The following is a 22,320-nucleotide window of genomic DNA, read 5'->3' as shown; positions in this document are numbered from 1 at the left end:
GAATGCTATAGCATTTGTTGCATATATCAATTAAAATATGTATTTCCAATTGCTCTAAGAAAAAATGTAATTTTCAAATAACTTTACCGCCATTTTTTGCACATCAGTAAAATTTTTGCTGTTACTGTTTTTGCGGAAAATTACATTGTTTCATTAATTTTCACCAGCCTTTGCACGGAAAACGCTACAGTTAACGCTGCGCTTTGCACCGAGATGAGCTTTTTACTCTTTACAATTTCTTTACATTTTGGAAAGCCTTTATAAAAATTGCTTAGCTAAGTGCGGAACTACGTCAGATAGGTATTATTGGTATTGGCTTCAGCCATCCTAAGTGCGCGAGTCTTGCCAAAAAGGTAGCTGAGACTGTTGTGGATGCCAAAAAAGGTTTGCGCTGGTCCTGCCGAAATTGCGAAAGAAACACATCGACTTCTATCATCTGTTTACCAAGCGCAAAATAGGCGTTTTGGAATTAAGTAAAGAGCTGGTGGCTCTGACCGTAAAATTTAAAGAATATTATATGTAAAACGAATGTGAGTACATAAAGGTCTCCGAGTTACTGGAAACTGTTATAAAATCCATTTGCAAAGTGGTCAAACTCTTCCTCCCGCGTCGATTCAATTATCAGTCTCAGCTTTGCTTGGACTCAGTTGTCAGATATCCCCTACCCTGCGCTCAGTTGTTAGATATCTCCTCTCCTAATCGCGCTAAAAACCTTCCGATACAAAAAGTGTAGGACTAAGAAATTTAAAGTAGATTGTTGTGGCGTGAGGGAGCCTTGGTTAAAGAGTTTATGCCCAGGAAAAAATAAAGAAAACTTTTGCTGGTACTACATCAACAAACTAGAAGGGACGAGCCTTTTTTGATTTATTATCAAAACGTAAGGAGATTTAAACCTCGTTACATTTTTCTTCGAACCCTAAATTGTGAACATCAAGTCATACCGTTAATGGAAACGAGGTTGAAACCCAAAAACCTCAATAAATTTCTGCGCAGATTTTATCAGACATACAAATTCGATAGGTTGAACCGGACCGGAATAACTATTATTGTTATTATGAGTACACTACAATATAAATTGCGTTCAATTGCGAGAACCTTACGTCCCATCGTTTGGGGTTGGGGTAACTCAGCGGCCCAGGAAACACAAGAAATTTATGGTACACTTGGTCGGTTATAAGAATTCACACTTTATTGATTATTTTTCATTAGTCTAACAAAATCCGCAAAATCATATTTCCCCGAGCGAGCCGTCGCCCTCGCGGTTCGCGATTGAATCTCTCAATGGTCCAGACTCGACTCCCCCTTCTAAATTATTCTACACTTCCTTATTCTTAATCTATTCTTATTCTATTCTTAATCTACTCCTATTCTATTCTTACCCTATTCTTATTCTATTCCTACCCTATCCTTAATCTATTCTTATTCTACTCTTAATCTTATTCCTACCCTACTCTTAATCTATGCTTATTCTCTATCCTATTCTCTAGCTTACTCTTTAACTTATTCTCTATCTTAAACTAGCACTCTCCCTCCACTAGAGACGGGGAAAACGAGGGACGACTTTGGCTCCTCACAGAAATGAATGTACTATAAGTTTACTGCATTTATTTATTTATTTAAATACTCACACATGAAACTCAGCTAAAATAAATTAACAGCCGAATTCAATTAACTCTTAGAAGTAAAAGTTATACTAAATAATATTAAAAAGTAGTTGCGATGCTGTGTAGTGCTTGGGTTTTCTTTGTACCTAAACCAGTCACATTCACAAAAAAATATACGAGAAAATTTATATATATATAAAAATGATAAATAACTAAAGTCGTGTCTTCTGTCGTCTCATCATCTCATAGTCCGTTAGTATTGTTCGTTTGCTTTTTAGTCTACATATAGGCACCTGTTGGTCCTTTACGTCATTGTCTATGGTTACATTTCCACACTTTCATACACACATACACTTATACTTCATAGTCGCGAAACCTCTTAGATATTTCATTCATGTCTGAAATTTTTTTCCTTTTCTAATACTACTTCTTAAAACTAATGCTGTGTGATGAGGTCTTCTATAACCGAGAGCAAATACACTATAGCCAAGCCTACCTACCTTTAGCGCAACCACTTGATTGATTGTGTTTTCCTTGCTTTAACTTTTTTTTCTTTTTATTTGCTGCCTTTAGTTTACACAATGCTATTTTTAATTTACAAGAATATTAAAGTATGTTTTAATAGATAGTTATGTATTTAGAAAAACTCCAAGAACAATTTCACAAAAAAGTCTTGAAAAAATAGTGTCAAAGGATTTGCTAGAAATGTTTGGAAAGTTCTTTTCGTTTTCCTATCATAATGCCATGTCGTGCCGTTAGGTTCCATGTAGACCAGATATTTTTATATACATATGGGTCAAGGCGTTGAATAGTTAATATTTTGGCGAAGTTCGATCATTGAAATAGTTTTCCTGGTATTCCGTTTTGGTTTCAATTTCTAATTTGGTTATTTCTGAAAATGACGTTTTTGAAGGTTTGAGCTCTCTTAAATATAATAGGTGCTTACACTTTGTGTTGGGAGACTTGTTTTCTTTTTTCTATTCACAAAAGTGGAAATAGAAGGCATTGCCAAGTTGAGTGCCTTGCCTAAATTGTTCGAGCGAATTGTGGCTCAACATATGGCCTTTGTCATCAAATCGTATATTTCTCCTCCCCAACATGGCTTTCAAAAAGGAAGATCTACGGTCACTAATCTTAGGTCTTATTTGCACAAGGAGATCATTCAAGGTTTTGTTTAATTTCATTACCTCCTATGAATTCCCCATGACGTCGGGCTTACCTCAAGGCATCCACTTAGGACCCATTTTGTTGAATTTATACATTAATGATTTGCCCTCAGTGATTAAATCTATCTAATGAGGTGAAACTATTTTCTTTCTTTTGTTAATAAGATATGAAGTTCACAATATTTTATTTACAAAAGCCACACAATCGCAAGTTCCATATTGTGTTACTTATGTAAATGATTGTGGGATACTAAAAATTACAACCCATTTCAGAGTATTAAACTCACGCCTTCGTATACAACTATGTGAACTGTACATTTAACTGTAACGTATATTTAGCTAAAACGTTTTTCTTCTCGATTGAAAGACGTCCTTGAAATTTGCACTGCTATCAAATGCATACTTCTAAATTAGCGTTTATCAAAATCTTTTCTTAATGTCAATTAAATAGTGCGAAGTGTCATCAGAAATAACAGATAGCTTCTATTCACTGTACTCATTCTCATTGCATATTGATTTCTATTTGTAACATTTTATCCAAAATTCACATGAAGGTATATAAAACTTATTGGATTACCGGTATCAAATAATTCTATATCTTATTTTGTTTCTATAAAACATACAGATATGTCTCTTGCGTTTAAAGTAAGTACCTGTACCCAGACTTAACATCACTTTGGCCGCTGACATTTGCGTTATTTATGCTTGAACCGGCGCCTTCCAGAGAGCAAGGCAATCCTTATAGGCTAGACGCCTCAACTACGACTGGATTACCAATTTATTTAATGTGTATGACCAATTTAACCCAATCCTCGGAGTGTTGAGGCCTATCGTTACATCTAGTTATTCGCTTCATGAATGATGAAAATCACAGCCATTTTGATACCCCGCAAAGCAGTAGTCAAGACTCACTACCCCACTACAAGATTCCAACCCTAAGGACGTTTTCTACGCGGCCAGTTGGGCCCCTGACCCCCGTAGAGCTTAAAGTTAGACTATAAAATCTTTGGCATTACTTTATGTGGCCGCGGTCACACTTGCCGTTGAATGTACCTTGCAATACCGGTTAGCCAAATCCAAACTATGCTTCCTAAAGATATACACGCGTAGGCGGATACAGCCTATCTTTTTCAATCAGCTTTTTGTGCACATCTTTCTTTCTCATTTTTTTTTTATGTAACAAAATTTCTTTTCCCTTGTACCCTACAACACTTGTGGGTACAAGGGTATTTTAAATTCGTGCGGATGTGTGCAAAACCCAGCAGGACTTCAGATACACCCCACATCTACTATACCGATTGAGTTGGAATCGTTTTCCGAGTCGATTTAAATTGGTCCTTATGACCGTCTTTTTTCTTTTGTTCAACCCGCAGGCCCACATTTTCAAGAAATTTTTATGAAATTCGTTACATTGACATGTTTCTCCCACGGACGAACGCTGGAACATGTTCGGATCGGACGACCTTTTCGATCATAAGCCATATAACGTTTTACTTTGAAAAGTCCTTATATGAATGCAAGGCGGTGTGGACTACTGGACGCTTTTTAATTGTGCTTGTTCTTATTAGCCAACACTCTCTGACAATTGCGCTTAAGCATCGTTATAATCCACCTGTACCTAGTTACTTATACTAGCTGTCTAAGTTTACAGATTGCCATATCAGTAGGGTTTTTTGCTCATTCCGAAGATTGAACATTCTCTACACGCCAACGACATCTCTGCTTTAACCCACCATTACATAGTTTGCACTACTTCGCTTAATTAATAATAAAGCAAAACTTTTGCATTATTTTTATGTAAATGCATAATTTCCATGAAAGCTCTCATATTTGAGTATACTCAACCTTCAACTTGATCTAAATTTAGCAAACTTAACTTACTTGTCAAAGCTTTTGTTATCTTTTAGGCAATTCCGTTGTAATAAACCATAAATTTGTCGTGAGGGCTCGATATAATACCAGCCCTCATACGTGGTGGGGCGCAAACTTAGTCTACCCCGCACCGCACCACATAAGGGGTGCCAGCAATATTACTATTATTATTTATTTATTCAATAATTAATCAGTAAATAAACAATTACAAATTGCATTATTAATTGGGATTAATTGAAATTAAAATGGATTTGTCATGCCAGTAAGACTATAAAGTGCAGCATTGTCAATTCCTCGTATTCTACTTATTACTCACTTGCTAATCACTTATGCTAGGTTTACATTTTCTTATATTTCTACATAATGTAAATCTAGCTATAATCTAGTTAAGATAACTTACTTTAGTTATAATCCGCATTAAATGTAATACCCTAATTAAGATAACTTACGTCTGTGAAAGTTAGCTTGAAACTTTAGTATTATGCTTAAGCTGATGCAACAGTTTATTATATAAGACACTGACCGCAGTTCAGTTAAAAGAGAATATATTATGGAAATCAATAAACAAAGCATGAAAGTAATTATCAAACCGAATAAATGTTTGAGTTTCACTATCAAAGTCTCTTTCAGCAAAAATTAAAATACTATATAGGAAAATTGGAGCAATTATTCAGTGCCGAAGATATTCAACTCAGTTATATAATTACTCATGACACTAAGAGCTATAAAATTTCCTGATTGGTGCTGTGAACACACTAAGAATAGCCGTGATATCAGATCAAGAAAGTTGCAGATTTGTAGAAAACGCCTATATGATACGCAAAGTCGTCTGGAGGACATAAATTATCTAATAGTTCAAAATGTTAGTTATCTTCGTAAAGTCTAGGTTTTAAGCAAAATCGACTATGAGTTGATCATATACAGCAGTAACGGCAAACCGAATATAAATATTTTGAAATCGATTTATCACCAAGTGGTCAGAGCCGGCACTCCGAAAGGCATGTATCCACAACATCATCCCCGAATTCGTTCCTTCAAAGATAGAGCTGAAGGCGCAGATCCTTCTAAAACTATTTAGCTCTAACAATTCAGTGTTTAGCAAAGATGTTACAAAAACTATTATTACCAAATAAAAAAAAAAAAATTTCAAACCGAAATAAAGTCCTATAAAAATGCTGCGAAAGAAATAAATAAACATTTCCCGAGGGTTAGGAATCAAACAATCCTGCGGTTTAAAAGCCAATGCTTGTGATAATCCTGATAAACAGAGCATGCCAAAAAAAATACACTCCTAATCTCATGCTCACAAAACTAATAGCAGATCAAACTCACTTTTTGGAAAATAATGATTGAAGCACTTTATTTTGCAAGTATTGTGACTTGCCCCTCCCTATACAGCAACAGCTATCGCAAAGCGAGCCCAGGTTAATCATACTCCGACTTAACATTTAAACCCAAAGCTGGAGTTTTTCTTCAAGCCACAAGCCTTACTTGCGAAAACGTTTGTAAAGGATAGTGTGTCGAAACAAACACAAGAAAAATACATCTTTATCATACTGCTGCGGCGAATCAATGGATCCTTAGAAAGTCGGCTCCTCAAATATATCTTGTGAATGTTAAAACTTTTAAAATGCATTTTGAAAGCACCTGGCGAACATACTATTAATAACTGTTTAACGTTATTGCAGCAACTAGACTAACCATCTAGACAATCTTCTTAAAAGAGCCCATTGTTTTAGCTGTTAGCACTCGTACCACCTACAATTTATTTTTTTGGTCTAAATGTACTAGTACATAAAAACAACAATGATAACTTGCTAAAAGAAAAAACCAATGTAATTGTATCGAAAAAACTATATATTAACTGCTTTCTAAGCAGTTTTTGTAAATTTGTCAAAAAGTATTTCAAATTTTTTTATTAATTTTCACAAATCCAATTAGAATATATTAAGTATTGGGAGGGGGAGGTTAAGAAAATGAGCAAAAAAGATTATACTGGATACAACTACGCAGCTGAAAGTAAAAACGATTCTTCGAGTGATGAAGGCACGTCGTTTTACTATTATCATATTTCTTGGCCTTTACCTTTTTTTTTCTTTTTTTTTCTTGTTTTATCCCGTTACCTAGAAGACAAGCCTAAACAGATCTTGCAGCATGCAGACGAGGTACCCCGCCCTCAATATACCGATGAAGAATTAGATCGCCTAGTCGATTATATTCAACGTATGACTATGTTGTTTGCTTTGGACCACCGCGATTGGACAGAGGAGAATCTGGATATCATTCGACGATGGCTAATGAAAGTGAATGAACCATTGCTAACCATTTTTTATGATGCTAACAAGCTGAGCGCTTGTTTAGGTTTCCCAGTAGCGCCCGTTTCTGATCTCACTTATTTCTATCGGGAACCAAATTTTATCTTTTCAGTTGGAAATTTTCATGACGAAATAAATATTGGTACATTGCATGAAGATGTGGACGGATGTTTACTGAAAGTCCTACAATTAGTCTTTGCGCCAATTCTTCGGAATTCTGATTGGAACGATAACGTTAAATCGCGATTCTGCAAAGCAATGGATAAATTTCTCGGTTATCTCACTAGCTTAAATTCGAAAATGGCAGGCATGACAGTGCTTTATGTACCGCATGTAGTAAAACAAATCGCTAAAGGCAATGCCACACAAGATCGAGAGTTTCTAAAAAATATGGAAGCGGTAGTTGTGTTTTGGACTAATCAAATACGTACTTTGCTTACGGACAAGACGCTAGTAGTGCAACATGACTTAGTAATACCAGAGGAGGAGTATGAATTTTGGTTATACAGATGTAAGTTGAAGAAAATGATCAGAATTAATTAGAAACTGTAATTTTGCTTGCATTATAGTCGAAGTTTTGCATGGTCTCAACACCCAATTAGATCAGGACGACGTTCAAGATATTATCACTATTTTGCGAGCTTCACAGTCGGTCTATATAAAGCAGATCGATGAATTGATAAGTGAATGCCGCCAGGAAATGGAAGAGGCTAAATCAAACATCAAGTATCTGAACTTGTTGATTGAGCCATGTGCCCAAATCGATAAAGCGGAGAGCCCATCATCTGTGCCCGCTTTATTACCACGCATTATCAATTTTATTACCTATATAGGGCTGAAATCGCCTTTTTATAATCGCAAAGACTTAATCACCAACCTCTTTCGTAATCTTAGTAATCAAATTATACGCTTTTGCGTAAAACAGACTAATGTTGAAAAGATTTTGGAGGGGAATTCCCGTTTTGGCATTAAAATGTGCAATATGTCTATTGATTGTTGTTTATCCTATAAAGCAATCTATGAACGCATGGCCAAGGAGCACGCCCGCAAATTTGAATGGGATTTAGATAATGCCATGATTTTTAATCATGTTGACGCTTTCGCGGAGCGCTTAAACGATCTGATCGACATATGCGAATCAATGATTGTTTTCGCACGCTTGGATGAAAGTGAAAATATACCGAAGCCACGTTTCGGTGGCACCAATGGTCAAGAATTCGAAAAAATAGCTGAGAGTGTCGAAAGGCAGTTCCTACAGATATTGGAATCGATGAGAAGTGATTCTAAAGATCTTATTTTGGATGTTCATAAAAACTCGTGGTACGAGGAAGTTTTGAAGTATAGGCGCACTGTCCGCAGTTTAGAGGAATCTGTACAGCGTTTAATGTCAAATGCTTTTCAGAAGGTATGCAATGTTGAAGAAGCAGTTGAAGTTCTGAATGTTACACTGTTCTATTCATATCGTGCAACGATACGCAAAGCTTATTTGGAAATGGTTAGCCAAATGTGGATGATGTTTGTATCGGAAATGAATGCTACCGTAAAAGCCCAGATGGATCGCGTTAAAGTCCATGAATCGTGGTTAAGTTATTATGCGTCCCGCGCAATAAATTATCGTATTAATCTGGAGCGTCTAGAATGGTTAAGAGATCGTTTGAAAAATTCCGACTGGTTACCTTCAGTGCCCGAAGCTAAGGTGGCTTTGGACAGATTTGAATCTTTAAAAAGAGACTTTTTGAAGGAAATTCGAAAAGTGTTTGACGATTGGGTACGTAATTGCAGTGGCAGCTCTTTAATAAACCGTTTAGATCGTACTTTGTTGACAAGGAGCAAGGTGAAACGCGGTCTTCTTGAATGCAATATAGACCGTTCGATTTTGACGATTTGTCGGCAAGCGGAACAATTCGAACAACTTGGTTTCCAGATCGGTGGCCAGATAAGAAGGATCTATGAGAGATATCCTAAATTAAAGTTTGTATACAATAGCGTCGTGACTGTTTGCTTAGATTACAATCGTATTTTATCTGTTCTTTCGGACGACGAGCGTAAATTATTTTATGCTTTGATACACGCCTGTGATCGAAAAATAGCACCAGGTCTGTTTAAGCTAACGTGGGGGGGAGAACTTAGCGATGCGTACATCGCAGATTGCGCTAAACATACTAACAAGCTGCAAGATTCGCTGGACATATACAAGAGAGCCAATCGGCATATAGCCCGCATATGTGAAAAAATATGTGACTTACAGCTCTTAAAGTTTACTTTGTCCAGTGCCGCTGAACTGCCTTCAGTTGACATGAGTGTAGCGGCATTTAACCGGAGGGCAACAAATCAACTTTTGAATTTATACAATACTATAATCGATTTATTATTTGCCGTGTTCAAGGAATTTCAATCAGTTATTGATGAGGTGAAGAGTTTTCTTGTTAATTGAACTTTTACGTTGCAAAGTTGTCCTATTTTTTCTCGTCTCTGCAGATGGCCCCTGAATGGTATAACTATGTCAAACAATTTGACGATATGTTGGCAGAAGCCCTACTTACTTGCGCACGTAATTCCCTTTCAGTTGTTTATAACTCCTTGTGTTCTGTTGGCGACATTCATCCGGCTCCATTGATCATAATGAACGTTGACATTGAAAATCGCGTTATATCCTTAAAGCCACCAATGGATGAGATCGCGAATATGATGCTAAACATGCAGACACGTGTTTTGAACAGTCTCGAAACAATACCACGTATTTCAACTAAGTTAGGATTGCCGAAAGAATTGCAAGGCCCGTCTTTTCCTCGTCTAATGGAAAAAGACCCTAAAATAATCGAGATAGAAGATCAAATAAACTTGGAAGTTGACTATAACAGAGAGGAAATTGCAAACTTCGTTTTGTCTTGGAGACCGCATCGTTTTATATGGGAGCGAACGGAAGAGCAATACATTGCCAAACTCGAAGAATCAGACCAGACAGCAATGGTTTTTGATGAATGCATCGAAAGAATGAGCTCGCAAGCGGAACAGATCTCAATAAGAGACACGATAACTAATGTTTATTTCATTATGGTAAACCAAAGTAAATTGAAGCAAACTCTGATGGACTTTATAGAGCAATGGCAACTATTAAATATTAAGATGCTAACAAGACGGGCGACGTCTCGTCTTAAAAGTAAGGCTGTTTTAATTATGCATTACATATAACATTACTCACTTTTACGATCATATAGAGGTCTACCGTTATATACGGCGTAATGAACAACGAATCGGCTTTGTGCCCCGTACGCTCAAGGAAGCCAGAGAAGCGTCAAACTTGTTTAATCGTCTAATGGCCGATGTTCCGAAAAAAGAGGGCGAATTCCCATCGATTCTAGACCTTTTCGCGGTGCTAGATAAATTCCAAATCGAAGTGGCTCACTCAACGCGTAGTTTGTTAAATAATCTCAAGTCCGCTTGGGAGGGCTATTTAAAGAAATTAGGCGATGCCGACGAAATGTTATTCAGTACTAAAGAAGAATTTAAAAAGAACTTGCAGCAACAGGCGGAAAGATTCCGCAATGTAATGAAACATTTCTTTGCAGATTTTATGATTAAATTACCTACTTCTTCTCAAACGTAAGACTTGTATTTTTACCGTTCTAAATATTTGAAGTGCTTTTCTTTCAAAACAGCAACATTCTCGTGTTTTCATAGAAACCCAAAAATTGCTATCAAATATCTGAGAGTTGTCAATGAAAAGGTGGAAGAATGCTTCAAATTCGAGAATGGTCTAATGAACGATTTAGCTATTTTCGGTATTAATCTAGGAATGAATATGGATTTACGTCGGTTATTAGAAGAACTAAAAACTTTGACCGAAATTTGGGAACTGATTTTAGAATGGCAAAATAATTGGAACGAATGGCGTAAGGACAATTTTTGGAAAATCGATATTAATTTAATGGAAGACACCGCCCTCGACCTTTACAAAGAATTTAACACACTTTTCAAAAAACACTATAGTCGTAATTGGGATATGTTGATTCACACCACTAAAACAATTGATGGCTTCAGGAAAACATTACCGTTAATCACTGCTTTGAAAAATCCGAGTATGCGCAAAAGACATTGGGACAAAGTTCGTTCGGTGGTACAAGAGTAAGTTGTAAGGTTTAGGTTTACATTGAGAATTTGCTGTTTAACTGTTTCTTGAATTACGAACAGAGATTTTGACGAGAACTCAAACAAATTTACGCTGGAGCTGATTATAGAGCTGGACTTCCAATCCTATTCAGAGGATATCCAAGATATTTCAAATGCTGCGACCATGGAATTGCAAATTGAAAATAATATCAAGAATATAGCCAGTATATGGCGTAAGCAAAGCATTGAAATGGCGTTTTATCGTGATGGCATATATCGTATCAAAAGCGTTGACGAATGCACTCAATTGCTTGAAGAACATATGGTCCAAATATCGGCGATGAAAGCTACGCGGTTTGTCGAGCCGTTTATAACAGTCGTGGATAGTTGGGAGAAAACTTTGTCATACATTGCCGAGACCCTCGAGAACGCATTGACAGTCCAACGTCAATGGCTATATTTGGAAAATATATTCTCTGGCGAAGATATTCGTAAACAACTGCCAAACGAAGCCAAACGTTTCGCGGCCATCACGGACGAGCTTCGCGCAATAACGGCCAAAATGTATGCGGCTAAAACGGCTGTACATGCTACTCATTTAAGAAATCCACCCTTTGTCTTGGAACGTTTTCAGAAAATGGACGTGCGATTAGAGTCTATACAAAGAGCTCTTGAAATATACTTAGAGCGGAAACGTCAAATATTTCCGCGATTCTATTTCATTTCAAACGACGATCTTTTGGAAATTCTGGGCAATAATAAACGACCAGATTTAGTACAAGTTCACTTGAAAAAGCTCTTTGACGGTTTGACGAAAATAGAATTGAAACGAATTGGAAAATCTCTTAATCGCTGGCAAGCCTCTGGTATGTACTCTGAAGATGGTGAATATGTAGAGTTTTTGAATGTTTTATACGTGGAGGGAGTGTCAGAAAAGTGGCTTAGCGTCGTGGAGGAGTACATGTTCGCTGTATTAAGAGAATTATTAAAATTAACTCGAGCAGGTTTGAAAAAAATGGCTGCCAATCGCGAGAAATGGCTTTCACAGTGGCCTGGTCAACTAGTGAACACCACTAGTCTAATACAGTGGACTACGGAATGTACCCGAAGTTTAATCCATTGTAAAATGGTGGATCAAAAAAAGCCATTGCGTAAACTGAAGCGAAAACAGAGCAAGATTTTGAGTAAACTTTCAGAAATGAGTCGAAAAGATCTGTCAAAGATTATGCGTCTTAAGGTCAATACTTTGATCACTGTCGAAATTCATGGCCGAGATGTTATAGAACGTATGTATAAAAATAATTGCAAAGATGTCGGACATTTTGAATGGTTTTCACAACTACGATTTTATTGGCATCGTGAAACAGAAACATGTGTCATCCGCCAAACTAATACGGAGCATTGGTATGGCTACGAGTATTTAGGAAATTCTGGCCGTTTGGTCATAACTCCTCTTACAGATAGGTGCTACATAACTCTGACTACTGCTTTACATTTGTATCGTGGAGGTAGCCCCAAAGGTCCGGCAGGCACAGGAAAAACTGAAACAGTTAAAGATTTGGGCAAGGCTTTGGGAATGTGGGTGATTGTTACTAACTGCTCGGAGGGCTTAGACTACAAAAGTATAGGTAAAAATTTTTCCGGTTTGGCTCAAACGGGTTCTTGGGGTTGTTTTGATGAGTTTAACCGCATTAATATTGAGGTATTGTCCGTGGTGGCTCAACAGATACTCTCAATTATTTCCGCATTGACAGCTAAACTTACTCAATTCAACTTTGAAGGACAAGTTATCAAATTGCGGCACACTATCGGTCTTTTCATTACTATGAATCCGGGCTACGCAGGTCGCACTGAATTGCCAGATAATTTAAAATCAATGTTTCGGCCAATATCAATGATGGTTCCAGACAGTGCTATAATTGCTGAAAATACATTGTTTTCCGATGGTTTCGTGAATACGGGCAGCTTAGCCCGTAAAGTGTATACCTTGTATGAACTGGCTAAACAACAATTGTCTAAGCAATTTCACTATGATTTTGGCTTAAGATCTATGGTAGCCTTGCTACGTTATGCTGGTAGGAAAAGACGCCAGCTTGCCAATGCCACCGAAGAAGAGGTCGTCTATTTGGCTATGCGTGATATGAATGTGGCACGCCTGACGGCGAATGATTTGCCTTTGTTTAATGCAATTATGGCAGATATTTTCCCAGCCGTCAGCGTTCCGTCTATAGATTATAGTGATTTTAAGGTAGCTATAGAAGATGAATTCAAAGGTAACGGCTTGCAGGCAATACCTATAGCGGTGAAAAAGGTGATCGAATTGTACGAGACTAAGAATTCAAGACACTCTTCCATGATTATTGGTGACACTAACACAGCAAAATCAGTAACTTGGAAATGTTTACAAGGTGCCTTCATACGTATGAATAATAATAAGAAACCCGGCTGGCCGGCTGTGGCTGTGCATCCTATAAATCCAAAGGCTCTCAATTTGGCTGAATTGTATGGCGAATATAATTTAGCCACTGGGGAGTGGTTGGATGGAGTACTCAGTTGTATTATGCGAGTAATTTGTGCTGACGAAGATCCTACCCAAAAATGGTTGTTGTTCGATGGACCGGTTGATGCCGTTTGGATAGAAAATATGAATTCTGTAATGGATGACAATAAAATTTTAACGTTAGTTAATAGTGAAAGGATAACTATGCCTGCTCAAGTCTCGTTGCTTTTTGAAGTAGGCGATTTGGCTGTCGCTTCACCTGCTACAGTTTCACGTTGTGGTATGGTATACAATGACTATCATGACTGGGGTTGGCGTCCCTACGTTGAATCATGGCTTGAGCGACAAAAACCACCAGAGTACGTGAAATACCTTCGCAAATTTCTCGACGAGTTTATGGATAAAGTACTCGCTCACAAAAATCAAAGATGTAAGGAAGTAGTCAAGACAAACCAACTTAACGTTGTAATGTCTATGTGTCTCCTCCTGGAAGGCTTTGCAACCAAGCAGAACGGCATTGTAGTAGGAGATGAGGAGCTATTAGAAACAATGACTAAATTGTGGTTCTTATTTTCACTAGTTTGGTCAGTGTGTGGTACTGTAAATGAAGCAAGTCGTTTGCGTTTAGATGCTTTTTTACGTGAAATGGATAGTTCTTTCCCTATTAAAGACACTGTTTATGACTACTACGTAGACCCCGGACAACGTTGTTTTATGCCTTGGGATAGTAAACTTTCTGACAACTGGAAGTACGATGAGAAGTGAGTTGAAACTGGAACTAAAACCATCTTTGGTCTCAACAATATGATTTTATGATTTTAGCGAACCCTTTTATAAGATCATAGTGCCAACCGTGGATACGGTTCGTTATGAATATTTAGTTTCGAAAATGTTGCAAGATGGTTATCCCGTGCTACTTGTGGGTAATGTAGGTACGGGAAAAACTTCGACTGCTGTTAGTGTCATGGAAGCTTGTGATAACACCAAATACACGGTTCTTTCTATTAACATATCAGCTCAGGTAAGTCTCTTGTCTACCCATAATGGCGACTGACTTCCACCAACTTTTTTTAAAGACTACGGCGGCTGGTTTGCAAGAATCCATTGAGAATCGAACGGAGAAACGAACTAAAACACATTTTGTACCGATTGGTGGCAAGCGTATGATATGCTTCATGGATGACTTCAATATGCCAGCTAAAGATACTTATGGATCACAACCACCACTTGAGTTAATAAGGCAATGGATCGATTACAAGTATTGGTTCAATCGTCGCAATCAACAAAAAATTTATGTTATTAATACACTGGTAATGGCCGCCATGGGTCCTCCTGGCGGAGGACGCCAAGAGATTTCCTCACGTACTATGAGTCGATTTTATCTTCTTAATCTAACGTTTCCTACCGAGACCGTTATTATGCGCATTTTTGGTAGTATGCTTAAACAAAAACTGTTAACCTTTTCAAATGAGATTCGAGAGATGTGGCACGGAGTTACCGCAGCCACTATTAACATTTATAACGACGTTATTGTGCGTATGCTACCTACTCCTGCGAAGTCCCATTATCTATTTAATTTGAGAGATATATCAAAAGTTTTCCAAGGATTATTACGTGCCAGCTCAGAGTCCCAGGTCAAAAAGCCGCAATTCTTAAGACTGTGGATACATGAATGTTTTAGAGTATTCAGTGATCGTTTGATCGATGACATTGACCTGGGTTGGTTTTTGAATGAAATGAATGACATTCTAGGTCGTTATATGGAAATAACCTTCCACAGTTTGTGCCCCAATAAAGTATCCCCGATATTCGGAGATTTCATGAGTATGCAAGGATACTATGAGGATTTAGATTTCGCAAAGTTGCGTGTATATATAAACAAGCAAATGGTGGAGTATAATAACTTCCCAGGCATGGCGCGTATGAGCTTGGTTTTCTTCAAAGAGGCCATTGAACACGTTGCTCGTATTCTGAGAGTAATATCACAACCCAGGGGCCATATGCTGAACATTGGCATAGGCGGTTCGGGAAGACAGGTGATAGTGAAATTGGCCGCTTTCATCTTGGAAATGGGTGTATTTCGAATTGAAGTTACCAAAAAGTACAAGACACCTGATTTTAAGGAGGACTTGAAAAATTTGTATAAAACCACAGGTGTTAAACAGCGACCGACTATCTTCATTTTTAGTGGAGAACAAGTGGTGGAAAGTACCTTTTTAGAAATAATTAATAACATGTTAAGCACTGGTGAAATTAATTTGTTTAAATCTGATGAATTTGAAGAGCTGAAAACTGAACTAGAGCGGCCGGCTAAAAAGGCTGGTGTACAATTGACGACAGAAGCTTTGTATAATTTCTTCATGAAAAATGTACGGGATAATATGCATCTTGCGTTATGTATCAGCCCCATTGGGGTAGAGTTCCGTTCATATATACGACAATACCCAGCACTAATTAATAATACAACGCCAAACTGGTTTAGATTGTGGCCCCAGGAGGCCCTGTTAGAAGTTGCTGCACATTTTTTGTCCGAGTTCAAAATAGATGTGCCAGTACCGGGTAAAGAAATAGAGAAGACACGCGAAACTTTAATAGAGACTATCGAGGATATGCTGCAACGTGAAGTAGCGTACATTTTCTCCATTATTCATTCATCCGTAAGAGAAATGTCAAATATTATGTTTTTGGAAGTCAAACGACGTAACTATGTTACATCCTTAAATTACTTACAACTTGTAAGTGGCTTCAAAGAACTATTAGAACGTAAACGCTTCGAAGTTTCTTCTGCCGCTAACAAGTTGCGTAATGGTTTGTCCAAAATTGCTGAGACTCAAGAAAAAGTAAGGGAGATGTCTGAAGAATTGAAAATCAGTTCTGAGCAGGTGAAGGTATTAGCAATAGAATGTGAGGACTTTATTGCCGTTATAGAGGTTCAAAAGGCTGAAGCTACCGACGCGAAGGACAAAGTAGATGCTGAGGCAGTTATAATAAAGCGTGAAGAAGTGGTTTGTTTAGACTTGGCGGCCACAGCTCGAGCTGATTTAGAGGTTGTGCTGCCGATGATTGATGCTGCTGTGAAAGCCTTGGATGCCTTAAACAAAAAGGATGTGTCCGAAGTGAAATCTTACGGTAGACCACCGATGAAGATCGAAAAGGTGATGGAGGCAGTAATGATTCTGTTGGGTAAAGACCCAACATGGGAAAACGCGAAGAAAGTCCTGGGCGAAACGACCTTTTTGAATGATTTAAAAAATTTTGATCGAGATCATATTCCCGATAAAACGTTGAAACGCATTGCAATGTATACTAAGAACCCGGAATTAGAGCCCGATAAAGTGGGTATTGTGTCGGTGGCTTGCAAATCTCTGATGTTATGGGTAATGGCCATTGAAAACTATGCAAAAGTATACCGTATTGTGGCTCCAAAGCAAGAGAGGTTAGATAATGCAATGCGCTCGCTAGCCGAGAAGCAAGCTCTTCTGGCTGCAGCCAAAGCAAAATTGGACGAATTGAATGCTCGACTTGCGGAGTTATATAAGCAACTGAATGAGAAAACTGAACTATTAAACGAGCTAAGGTTGAGAGAAGAGAAACTTCGTAAGCAATTAGAAAGAGCTATAATACTGGTCGAATCACTATCCGGTGAACGAGAGCGTTGGATCGATACAGTCGCTTCTCTCGATAATCGATTTACTAAACTGCCCGGAGATTGTTTGCTTGCCATAGCTTTCATGTCATATTTAGGGCCTTTCGATACAAAATATCGTGAGTTGTTATTAGAAAGATGGAGTAATTTAATTAAAGACAAGGCTGTTCCCGCAACTGATGAATTGAAACTCACTACATTTTTGTCTGATGCAGTAACTATACGTGAGTGGAACATCCAAGGACTACCGGCTGACGATTTTAGCACTGAAAATGGTGTCATTGTAATGGAAAGCAGTCGTTGGCCTTTGATTATTGACCCTCAGATGCAAGCCAATACATGGGTGAAAAATAATGAAGAAAAAAACGATTTAAAAATAATTGATTTCACACAACCTGACTATTTGCGCATCTTAGAGAGTGCTTTAATAAATGGAAATCCTGTTTTATTGCAAAATGTTGGGGAAGTTATCGAGCAGGCCATTAATCCTATATTACGGAAAAGCTACACAGTACAAGCGGGTCAAAAATTGCTAAAATTCAATGACAAATATTTGACCTTTAACGAAAATTTCCGACTATACATAACAACGAAAATGACGAATCCACTTTACCCTCCGGAGGTATCATCGAAGACTACCATTGTTAATTTTGCTTTGAAACAGGATGGTCTGCAAGCTCAACTTTTGGGTATTATAGTCCGAAAGGAGAAGCCCTCTTTGGAAGAACAAAAGGATGAGCTAGTTTTGACTATAGCGAGAAATAAGCGTACTCTTATTGATTTGGATAATGAAATTTTACGTTTGCTTAATGAGAGTCGAGGATCTCTCTTAGACGACGACGAGTTATTTGCTACTCTGCAGAAGTCACGACAAACTTCGATATTGGTCAAGGAATCCCTGAGCAATGCAGAGATAACGGAAATTGAAATAGACATGGCACGTCAAGAATATCAACCAGCAGCTAAAAGAGCTTCGATTCTATTCTTTGTACTTATGGATATGTCTAAGATTGACCCCATGTACGTATTTTCCTTAGCCGCCTACATTTTGCTGTTCACACAATCTATAGAACGCAGCCCAAAACATCAAATTGTTGCTGAACGTATTCGCAACATAAATGACTATCACACCTACGCCATGTACAAAAATACTTGTCGCGGTTTATTCGAAAAGCATAAACTACTCTTCTCCATACACATGACTGCGCAGATATTATCTAATGCTGGTCGTTTAGTAGAAGAAGAGTACAATTTTATTTTGAAAGGCGGCATTGTAGTAGATAAGCAAGGTCAACCACCGAACCCATCACCAGGTTAGATCGGTCTATTGTTTAATTTTTTCCCTGAGAAAGTTCCAGTTATGTAAATAATTCTTGATTTTCAGGTTGGATAAATGAGCAATCTTGGGATAATATCACAGAACTTGACACAGTCGCTGGTTTTCATGGAATTATTGATTCATTTGAATCTAGTGCAAAGGCTTGGCATGGTACATATACTTGATACTCAAGTTTCCCCGACACTGTCCACACTAATTTTATTCCCTTTCAGTTTGGTACGCCACCACAACACCCGAAACAGAGGATTTGGTGGGAGAGTGGAATGATAAACTCACGGATTTTCAAAAAATATGTGTTGTACGTTGTTTGAGGGCGGATCGCGTTTCTTTTTGTCTCACGCAGTTCATTATAAACGCTTTGGGACCTCGTTATGTGGAACCACCCGTTCTCGATTTGAAAGTTACTTTCGAAGAATCTATCGCTCAGACCCCACTCATATTTGTATTGTCACCAGGCGTGGATCCTACGCAGTCCCTTCTGACTTTAGCTGAGCAGACTAAAATGTCTTCGCGTATGTTTTCTTTAAGTTTAGGCCAAGGCCAGGCACCGCTAGCTACAAAAATGATTATGGATGGTGTACGCGACGGCAACTGGGTCTTTTTGGCCAACTGCCATTTATCACTAAGCTGGATGCCGACCTTAGATAAAATTATTGCTACTATGCAAACCATGAAATTACATAAACGTTTCCGTTTGTGGCTCAGGTGCGTAAAAAAAAATAACTCGTAAATTTTCTAAACTCTAAAAAAAATATTCTAAATATGCGTTTTGCTTGTTTTTTAAAACAATTTGATACCAAAACTTTATTGTGGATATACCCATGCCGCATGTAAAATGTGTAAATTTTCATCTGATGTTGTCGGACGCTTATACACTAATAAACGGAATAACAGCTCTAGTCCTCATCCAGACTTTCCTATTTCCATTTTACAAAGTAGCATTAAAATGACTACAGAACCTCCGCGGGGTATAAAGGCCAACATGAAGCGTTTATATAACAACGTCAATGAAGTAAATTTCGATCTTGCCATAGATCCTTCTAAGTACAAAAAGCTGCTTTTTGCTCTTTGCTTCTTTCACACTGTGTTGCTTGAAAGAAAGAAGTTTCTCCAGTTGGGGTGGAACGTTGTTTATAGTTTTAATGATTCGGATTTTGAGGTGTCGGAAAGCTTGCTGCTTTTGTACTTGAATGAATACGACGAGACGCCGTGGGGTGCTCTCAAATATTTAATAGCAGGCGTGAACTATGGCGGGCACGTAACTGATGATTGGGATCGACGCCTGCTGACCACTTACATTAATCAATTCTACTGTGATGACGCCTTAAAAATTTCCAAATATCGGTTGGTTTAAAAAAACGACCATTTGACATTTTCGAATTGATTATATATTTTCCCATTCCACTATAGTTTGTCTTCTCTGCCTAATTATTTTATACCCCACGATGGCGATTTACAATCATATTTAGATCAAATACAACAATTTCCGAATTTTGATAAACCAGAAGCATTTGGCCAACATCCAAATGCGGATATTGCGTCCTTGATTGGGGAGACCCGTTTGCTTTTCGAAACTTTAGTTTCCATGCAAGTGCAAACTGCGACCTCAGCTAGCGAGAGCAAAGAAGCTAAAGTTTTGAAATTGGCCAATGACATACTTCTCAGCACTCCGGGTGAACTAAATTATGAACAAACGGCTAAATTGATCGGTTTAAATCGCATGCCTCTTGAAGTGGTTCTCTTGCAAGAAATTGAACGTTACAACGATCTCTTGCGTAATATGAAATGCCATTTGCGTGATGTTCAGAAAGGTATAAGAGGTCTGGTTGTTATGAGTACTGAGCTAGAAGACATTTATCAGTCAATCTTTGACGGGCGAGTACCACTTGTTTGGCTTACAGGTATAAATTGGCAATCGATTATATTTTAAAGCTTTGATTTTAAGAGACGTGGTTTTACAGCTTACGCGTCTGAAAAACCTTTAGCTGCATGGTCTCGTGATTTAGTATTTCGTATAGAACATTTTGCTCACTGGGCCAGAACATTACACCCACCGACATTGTTCTGGTTGGCCGCTTACACTTTCCCAACTGGATTCATAACTGCGGTGTTGCAAACGTCAGCTAGAGCGACACGTACACCTATCGATGAATTAGGTTGGGATTTTTATGTATTTGTTGAGGACGATGCTGCCGCTGCACGTATTGTGCGCGAAGGAGGTGGTGTGTATGTGCGCAGTTTGTATTTAGAAGGGGCGGGATGGCTACGCAAAGGTCAATGTCTTTGCGATCCCTCGCCTATGGAGCTGGTCACACCCATGCCAGTAATACACTTTAAACCAGTTGAACAATTAAAGAAACGCACTCGTGGTGTATACGCTTGCCCAGCCTATTATTATCCACAGCGCGCCGGATCGTATGTTATTGCGGTGGACTTAAAAGCCGGCTCAGAAAAAGCAGATTATTGGATTAAACGGGGTACCGCTCTTCTTTTGAGTTTGAGTTTGTAAACGCTGTCCAAATCTAAACTTGATTCTCTCTACATTACAAACAAATATATTTTTATATCAATGTGTTCATATTTGAAATATATTTTTTAAACCTCTTCATTTTATTTCTTTGCATTGTCAGGATTAAGCAGACAATTGTCTTCCTTCTGTCTTGCCGTGCCCCAATTGTAATTTCTGCATTGCCAGGGGCAATCAAACGTAGTTCACCATCTTCACAATATTTCGTCTAAAATATAAAAACTGTTTTTGCCCTACGTAAATTGATTAAATGCTCCAGAATTTTTTTTTTAGTCTATGACGTAATTGCACTTCACTGAATTATGAAAGCAATTATTAATTCAGAATGTCAAGTGTAGACGATTCAAAGTAATCAAACCAAATATTGTATTGTATTGCATACCCTTTTTATGCAGCAAGGGAGAGGACATATACTACTATATAGAACATGCAAATCTGACTGCAGGATTCGGAAAGGGTTAAAATGAGCTTTAGCTGATTAACTGATAAAAACAAAGGTGGACCAAGATTATTTAAGACCTTAAATTAGTGGCAAATGAAAGTGTCATTATAATAAATAAATAAACATGGAAGGGGGAAAATACAAAAGATTATCGTTATACCAGGCAGAAAGAGGAGATAATTGATAAAATTCTATTCGAAATCACTTCCCGCATGATTATGCGATTATTCATCAATTATCTGTACCGTAATTCCTCATTTCGCCTTATATTAAAACACAGTTTACATTTCCGATTGTTTATAGTCCAAGCGAGTCTTCTTAGAAACTAATCTATTGCTTTATTGGATACAAATGAGGGCAGTTACTTACCAAAATGCAGGTAAATGTTAAGTGAACTATATAGCTATCTTATACAAAGTCGGTGAAAATATATGCCATATAAAACAAAACGCGGGCACGTTCAGAAAGTGAAGAACATTAAAGAAAACGTCCTCCTTCAATATTAATACTGAATGATGACCTTGGTGAGAATATGTGTAGTCTGCCAAATTCTTTTTCATTTTGACATTACCTTGCAAAACGCTCGTCATTTATCGTCAAATAGTATCAGTTTAAGTGCTTACGAGCGTTGAATGAGAATTTGTTTCCAATACCGCGAAAGATTATACCTCCGATTTGAACGTCTCGATTACCCTTATTTCAGAAATTTTTAGAAACTAGAATTTTTATCTCTTTCAATTTTGGTAAGCGAAAACACTAAAAGCTCTATATAACGAAATTCAATATTCTGTTAATTAAT

At 37.8% G+C, this 22,320-nt stretch overlaps 2 protein-coding genes across 2 annotated transcripts in view; both read left to right on the top strand.

The window, feature by feature from the left end:
- Positions 1-5,720, top strand: part of LOC119633605 (dynein heavy chain 2, axonemal-like) — a 19,390-nt gene extending 13,670 nt beyond the window's left edge. Inside the window, exons 10-11 of the mRNA XM_038027222.1 lie at positions 3,396-3,415; positions 5,529-5,720. Of these exons, the coding sequence (XP_037883150.1) occupies positions 3,396-3,415; positions 5,529-5,720 (212 nt within the window). The remainder of the gene's footprint in view (positions 1-3,395; positions 3,416-5,528) is intronic.
- A 970-nt stretch (positions 5,721-6,690) lies between these two features.
- Positions 6,691-21,063, top strand: LOC119633986 (dynein heavy chain 2, axonemal). Its single transcript, XM_038027879.1, has 13 exons — positions 6,691-7,468; positions 7,527-9,367; positions 9,436-10,117; positions 10,176-10,560; positions 10,639-11,082; positions 11,149-14,328; positions 14,390-14,588; positions 14,644-18,526; positions 18,598-18,702; positions 18,765-19,257; positions 19,447-19,896; positions 19,963-20,453; positions 20,514-21,063. The coding sequence occupies exons 1-13, from the start codon at positions 6,868-6,870 to the stop codon at positions 21,059-21,061; spliced, it is 13,302 nt and encodes a 4,433-aa protein (XP_037883807.1). The 5' UTR covers positions 6,691-6,867; the 3' UTR covers positions 21,062-21,063.
- Positions 21,064-22,320: the final 1,257 nt, after the last annotated feature.

Source organism: Glossina fuscipes, unplaced genomic scaffold (assembly GCF_014805625.2).
Source record: "Glossina fuscipes isolate IAEA_lab_2018 unplaced genomic scaffold, Yale_Gfus_2 2, whole genome shotgun sequence".
NCBI lineage: Eukaryota > Metazoa > Arthropoda > Insecta > Diptera > Glossinidae > Glossina > Glossina fuscipes.
This window is presented reverse-complemented; position numbering and strand designations above follow the sequence as displayed.

What these genes read in the sequence shown, in the direction of transcription:
- LOC119633986 (XM_038027879.1), top strand. Translation starts at nt 6,868, where the DNA reads ATGACTATGTTGTTTGCTTTGGACCACCGCGATTGGACAGAGGAGAAT. An exon ending in TGAATTTTGGTTATACAGAT is followed by an intron (nt 7,469 to 7,526) that starts GTAAGTTGAAGA and finishes CTTGCATTATAG; the next exon opens with TCGAAGTTTTGCATGGTCTC. An exon ending in ACCACCGAACCCATCACCAG is followed by an intron (nt 18,527 to 18,597) that starts GTTAGATCGGTC and finishes CTTGATTTTCAG; the next exon opens with GTTGGATAAATGAGCAATCT.